The 6,650-nt window shown below is 48.6% G+C and overlaps 2 protein-coding genes across 8 annotated transcripts in view; both read left to right on the top strand.

Moving 5' to 3' along the window:
• Window positions 1–1,606, top strand: part of LOC113206300 (uncharacterized) — a 10,230-nt gene extending 8,624 nt beyond the window's left edge. For 6 of the 7 annotated variants that reach the window (XM_052271001.1, XM_052270996.1, XM_052271002.1 and 3 more), the window contains 2 exons: window positions 167–370; window positions 450–1,606. In XM_052271001.1, the coding sequence (XP_052126961.1) occupies window positions 167–370; window positions 450–809 (564 nt within the window). In that variant the 3' untranslated portion in view covers window positions 810–1,606. The remainder of the gene's footprint in view (window positions 1–166; window positions 371–449) is intronic. The other variant, XM_052271000.1, reaches the window with a different exon arrangement.
• An 808-nt stretch (window positions 1,607–2,414) lies between these two features.
• LOC113206291 (procollagen-lysine,2-oxoglutarate 5-dioxygenase 1) overlaps window positions 2,415–6,650 on the top strand; it is a gene marked incomplete in the record, with an annotated part of 15,455 nt that continues 11,219 nt past the window's right edge. Inside the window, 6 exon segments of the mRNA XM_052271004.1 lie at window positions 2,415–2,783; window positions 5,110–5,198; window positions 5,630–5,763; window positions 5,843–6,006; window positions 6,100–6,276; window positions 6,351–6,550. Of these exon segments, the coding sequence (XP_052126964.1) occupies window positions 2,420–2,783; window positions 5,110–5,198; window positions 5,630–5,763; window positions 5,843–6,006; window positions 6,100–6,276; window positions 6,351–6,550 (1,128 nt within the window).

Genomic DNA, 6,650 nt, shown 5'->3' with positions numbered 1-6,650 from the left:
AACTTTGATGTAAAGCCAGGCTTTGACAAAGCTTTGGGAATGTGTAAACAACTGCGGAGGTTACTTATAATTCCAACTTACATAACAACAGTAAGTTTCCTCATATTGTTCTTTAAAGTCATTGACATTATTGTGAGGCTCATCTTAACCAATTCTTCTGTTTCAGTCTGCTTCAACAAACCATATTGTTCTGTGTAGTTTACCTCTCTTGGAAGAGTCGTTAGAGTATCTTGTTTGGGGATTAACGCAAGAACTCACACGTGTCACTGACCTCTTTATGGACCAATGTGAAGCACGTAAAGGTGTTCAGGGTTCAGGCAAACTCAATGCTTTTGCAGGAGAGTGCATTCCTGTAGTTAACCCTGTTCAAGTAAGTAACCAGTATTCTTCAATATACCAAGTGTTAACTATTATTTCTATTATCTCATACAATGTTTTCCCATTTGTAGAAGGATAAGCAGAAGAAGTCTGAAAATGGTGAAACTCAAGAAGATAAAGAGGCTGGTGACAAGATGGATGTTGATGAAGAGAAGAAGGAAACACAAGAAGGGGAGGAGAAATCCCAGAAAGACACTGACAACGCTTCTAATTCGGACGCTGAAGATGTTGAAAGTCTAGCCCGCGATTTCCGTACAATATCCTCAATAGACCAACCTGAAACAAGTGCAGTGCCTCCTGTGAAAATCTTACCAATTCCAAAGTTGCACAAACTTTTGAACCTACTTCTCCCCAATACTCGAGTCAAAATTCTCAAAGTACCTTTCACATCAACCTGGAGGCAAACTTTCCCAGAGTTGTCAAGTTTTTAGGAGATGTTGCTCTATCATGTGTAAATATTCCATCATTCTCTACATCAAAAAGATGATTACTTATTGTCCCCTATATTTATAAAAAAAAATTCCAAACACTCAACTTTTACCCAGTTCTGTAGGCTGTAAACATTTTCTAGTACCTGTGTGGTATTGTGTATTCAAAGAGTATCATGTGACTTGCAGTTTTCATCGAAACAATACCAAATTATTGCCTTAATTTTGATGAACTGCATGAACTTTGAATCATACCAATGTAGACATTAAAAGAAAAGTTGGAGGGTGGCGACCTAAGTATATATCTTGTATATTTTCACTCTGTTAGAAATTCTATTTAATTTGTTTATTTACTGAGATAAATATCTGCAATTTTCTACAGTTCATTATTTTTTACCAGTGTTTATTTGGCCTTTCGTTAGCTGCTAGTCTGTTGTGGGTGCCTACGCATAATTGTGTACTTCAAAATAAAACAATTTCAAAGTCTTAGTTTCTCTATCTAAATGAATTATTTACTCAGTGATCTGCACAGTTATTTTTGAAGTGATGTTAACTTAATGCAAGTTGTATTTTGCTTATTTTTATGAGTTGAAATTGTAAAATGTAGTCTGTCTCCAATGCAAACAGAAAATGGTGTTATTTTGAATTTTTTGCAAGGTAAAGTGCATCTTAGTTGGTATGGTTAATGTTTCCCATTCCCCCACCCCCTCTTTTGTGAACATTTGAAATTTTTAAAATAATTTTAAATTAGGTATTGACAAATGTACATTCATTCAAATAAACTTATTTTTTAAAAGTAATCTTAATTCTTGGATATTTTTACAGGCCTCTCTCCCTTCCTATACTTGGCCAGAACTATCATGGTGCTTACCATTCAACCTGTTGAACTATTCCTCAGCATACTGATCTACTTCCTATAGAAATGCTTGTAGAAAAAAAGGGAAGAAAAAACGCCTCTTCGCTTGAACGATTTTCCTTGGCGCCGTACCGGAGCAGCCAGACCCTACTCCACCTCACCACCTGCGGCCCGGCTGCCGCTGCTGTGACGTCACACGGCCCTACGCCTGACTCACTGCGCCTTGCGCAATGCAAGTGATCGGTGGCCCGTGCAGCCCGTGTCATACGCTTACCACCCTAATCAGGACAGGACACCGATCGTAACTGGTGGGGAAGGACCGACCATGCTGGACTAGGGTGAGCCAGCCACTCTCATTCCTCTCAGCAGCCGTCCACGCTGGAGACGAGCGTGGGACTTCCCCGTGCTTCTGCCCGTTGCTCTGCTCTGTTTTCCCCGTACACCGCATTGCATCCATGCATGCGTCCGGAAATAAGAAATCGACCTGTAGACAATCAGCCTAGAGTTTTTAAAAAAAATAAAAATAAACAACAGATCATCGGATTGATCAAGTTGACTATTGGACCGTGCGACGGCGGTAAGCAGGCAGGCAGGCATACCTGCCCCCCCCCCCCCCTTCCCTTTCGGTAGGGAGCACTTCCCACTCTGTTACTCCCCCTTCCAGTTCTCCAGATCGGACCTACCGGACTCGGGACCCTGGACGTCCTGGAGGCCCCATCGGCCCCGGCAGTGACTGTCTCGTGGTCGCCTCAACACGATGCTCCGGATACTCCAGTGGGCCGCCCTTGGACTTGTGCTCCGTGGTGCCCCCTTGGCACGGCCACGCGGGGGTAGCGCCCCCCTCATTGGGATCACCCTGCTGGGAGCGCACACGACCTGGGCGGCCACGGACCCCATGAGCCAGGGCGCCATCGTGCTCGCGAGCCGCGCCCGCGGGGAGTCGCGCGAGCTGTGCGGCGACCTGGACGCCGACGTGGACGTCGACCTCGAGGAGCTGGAGGCCGCGGAGCGCTGGCTGCTCCCGTACCACGAGGTGGAGGCGGACCCGGACGAGTACCTCGGCTGGGGGTTCTCTTCGCGCTACCCGCTGCGCAGCTCTGACTACGGCAACCACACGAGCGGTGAGTATGAACGTCATCGTCCTGGAGACCACGGCAACCCCCTCTCGGTTCAGGGTCCCTGGATCCTCCCTGCCGGTGTCCCGGTACCCTGCGTCTATCCGGGCCTTGCGGGCCCCGGGACCCGGCCGGCGCTGGCATCCACGCAAACCACATTAGAGGAGGCTGGGCCCCGGGACTTTGGAGCACTATAGCAGCTTCTCGTCAACAGTCTAGCGGGCCCAGCAAAGCGCGAAGCGAATCAAAGCCGTCATGCTCGCGTGTCGTTGGGCCCCGTCTTTGCTGCCGGGGGCCCTGCGCGAGGCTGCACGGCGAGGGGCGCGGGACGCGGCGAGCGGGGCGCGCGCGCGCGCGTGCGTAGTGTGTGTGTGAGGCGGGGCGCGGGGCGGGCGCGGGCGAGCGGTGCAGTGTGCAGGACATCACGATGGAGGCTGGAGGGTCGGCGCTCGTTGTCCTGCTCTTGGCCCTTTCTTGTGCGGCCCAAGATGCTTTGGCCCTGGAGAAACAAGGTGAGAGGGTTAAGCTTAACGCTCGCTGGAAGACGGAGTGAAAATGTGCGCGGGGAGGCGCGCCGTCGCGGGTGCGCCGGTTGTTGACAGCGCTCTAGTCGCCCTAACCTCACATTTCGCTTCTGCTGGATTCAACTTTGTTTTAAGCAAAACCGTCTTTGTTAAACATCACGCCTGTCCTCCGTCTGTGCGCTTCCCGTCAAACGTTTGTCAAAATGCGTGCCGCGTACTAAAGGCATATCGTGTGTCAGCTTAAAACAGCTTTGTTTACAGTTCGCTGTATTTTTAGATCAATGGAAGTAAATGGAAGTACTCTGCCAAAAGAAATTCTTATTCAGCCACGGATTTTTCTCAGTATTCTTCAAAAAAAAGGGGGGGGGGTTAAGGATTGTAGATGCATGTACCTGTACCAAGTCATGGTTTCAGTAAGAAAACTTCATCTATTTTCAAATTAATTAGTAAGAAAAATATGATTAAGTGATGTTTTGTACGATTTAATATTAGTTTAAATAGCAAATCTTATCGGGTAACATCAGTATTGTGAAAGGGGAAGTAACGGGTCCGGCCTAAGAAACTGAACGGGAAAACTTGAATTTCCTCCATCTCCGTCAACCCTTTTCTCATTTGGCTATAGCTGGGCTGAATGATCAGATTGCCGGCATGTGTGGGCCCTGCCTATCACAGCTCCCTAACTAAAAGGCTATCTCTCTCTCTCTCTCGCCATGCGTGCGACAAGGAAGAGGCTCGCCCCAAGCTCCCCATGCCGGCCGGCCGGCTGGCCGGGGTCAAATAACTCGCAGCTGCTCGATGCCTCAGCGCTTTCGTTGCCGCATCATCAAAGAGCCGAAGGCGCATGATGATGGTCTGAGCCTCGCGGCCTGGACTCATGGCATGTGTGCCCCCTGATGATGATGATCATGGCATGTGTGCCTCATGGCATGTGTGCCCCCTGATGATGATGATCATGGCATGTACGCCGATGCATGCCTCATGGGATATGTGTGCCTTCGGCATGTGGGTATCATGGCAGGTGTGGCTCGTGGCATGTGGGCCTGCTCATGACACGACATGTGCAGGAGAGGTAGAGTGACATGTGTGTGTCTCATGAGCAGCATGCCATGTCGCGTGGGCCGTATAGACCACATGGCACATGGCAAGTGCCATGAGGCATGGGTATAGTGGTGTGGGTCCGATGTGTACCACCTCATGGCGGAGAGCAGAATGGTCGTCCCTCCCCTCCCGCGAGGGAGGGTGGGTGTAAACATTTTCGTTTTCATGCTGTGTACGGCCGTTTTGTCGGTTAGTGAGACGGGTGGGGGCGGGGGGCTATCGGCCAGACCCAGGCTGCCCTTCCGTCTATACAGGCTCGTGCTGCTGGGTGCAAAGCCATGTGCCATGTCTGTACAGACTGGAGGGGTGAGGTTCGCGGGCCGAGCCCGTGGCCGTAGAATGTGCTGGTGAGACTATACTCCATCCGTGGCTGAGCCCCTCTCCCCCTCCTCCCACGCGAATGGCCGATGACTTCCGGTCCATGCCGAACCGACGCGACGCGCCCAGCAGATTGACTTCAATCTCTCCGACACGAGAGAAAAAAAATAGATAACCCGCCATATACCGCAAAAGAATAACAAAAGGAAAGAAAACGCCACTATTTTTTTGTTGAGAGGCGGGGGGGGGGGGTATAAAGCAAAAGCCCCTCTCAAAGTAGGACATAGGTCTATGCAAGGGATAATTTTCCGTCGAATTAAACAAGCAAGATCGAATGGGTCACTTCTTTCCTAGGAACTCTTGCCATATATCTTGTGCACACCTTGTTTCAGAGCTGCTGCTCCTCACCGTGGCGTCCCATCCTTCGGACGGGTACCGGAGGTTCGAGCGGTCCGCCCAAATCTTCAACGTGCCGATGAAGGTAACGTGACGTTGGACAGCGTCCCTCGCGCCCCCCGGCGCCCCTGGCGAGCGGGCAGTCCCGGCGCGCACACCTGCCGCCCGGCTGCCTACCGCGCCGGCTGTAGCCGCCCAGACCACCAGCGGGAGCGTGGCGGATGACTTTTGCCGGCGGCGCGTTGCGGCGTTCCCCATAGCTCTGCGGGCGCCACGCTTGTCCCGAGCGCGTGGATTTGTGGGGCACTTTTCAATTAGTCGCGGGTGGCTCATTTTGGACCGGCATTGCCCTTATGACGCCCTTGGGTCTTGGGCCTTCCCAGGTGTCGAAACGGAAGAGCGACTACGCAGTTCGATCCGATGCGTTCTCCTCCCCTCCTCCCCTTCCCCCACTATCTCCCTCTCTCTCTCCCTCTCTCTTTTATTTTTGCTGCTCTAAATATTTCTTCCTTCCAGGTTCTTGGCATGGGTAAAGAGTGGAATGGTGGAGACATGAGCCGCCCTGGTGGTGGTTACAAAATCAACTTATTGAAGGAAGAACTTGAACAATACAAAAACGATTCCAATAAAATTATTTTGTTTACTGATGCGTGAGTTGACTTCTACTCAATCTCATAAATTCATTTTCAGTATGATTACACTTTTATATTTTAATCTTCTTGTCTTCAGCTTTGACGTGGTCATTCTAGCAAATGCAGACAAGATCAGTAAGCAGTTCCGTAGTTTAGATGGGCGTATTGTTTTTTCTGCTGAGGGCTTCTGTTGGCCTGATGAAAGTTTGGCATCAAATTATCCTACTGTAGCCCGTGGAAAGAGATTCTTGAATTCTGGAGGTAAATAAATTGTCAGCAAGATAATTTTCTGTGAAATTGACAGTACCTCTCTGTATTTTAATTGTATTTTAATTACATTGATTTATCTTTCAGGGTTCATTGGTTATGCACCAGAGTTGTATCAATTAGTTACTTCGAAAGATGTGCAAGACACGGATGATGATCAACTGTTCTATACACACATGTATTTGGATGCTGAAATCCGGAAACAACTAAATATTAAGCTTGACCACCGCTCAACAATTTTCCAGAATTTAAATGGAGCCTTGGGTAAGTACATAGATATAGTTAATTTTTAACAAAATTGTGCCTTTGTCATCTTAAAATCTTTTCTCTCTGAACAGCTGATGTTGAGCTTCAGCTGGAGGCAGGAAACTCATACATAAAAAATACTGCTTATTCGACAATCCCTCTCATAGTGCATGGAAATGGACCCAGCAAGACTGTTTTGAATTCTCTGGGGAACTACATTGCGAAAAGCTGGAGCTTACAGGACGGGTGTTTACTGTGTGATGATAATAAACTTGATTTGTCTCAAAAGAAGGTATATACAAATTTTAAAATCTAGTTACTCTCTCTGAAGAAATGTTCTTAGCTAGTATTATAAGTGAATTTTTTTTAATTTTTTTACAGGAATCTCAGTT

The sequence above is a fragment of the Frankliniella occidentalis genome, unplaced genomic scaffold (assembly GCF_000697945.3).
Source record: "Frankliniella occidentalis isolate FOCC.00 unplaced genomic scaffold, Focc_3.1 Scaffold146, whole genome shotgun sequence".
Lineage (NCBI taxonomy): Eukaryota > Metazoa > Arthropoda > Insecta > Thysanoptera > Thripidae > Frankliniella > Frankliniella occidentalis.
The sequence above is the reverse complement of the archived record's forward strand: the minus strand, read 5'-3'. Positions and strand labels throughout refer to the sequence as shown.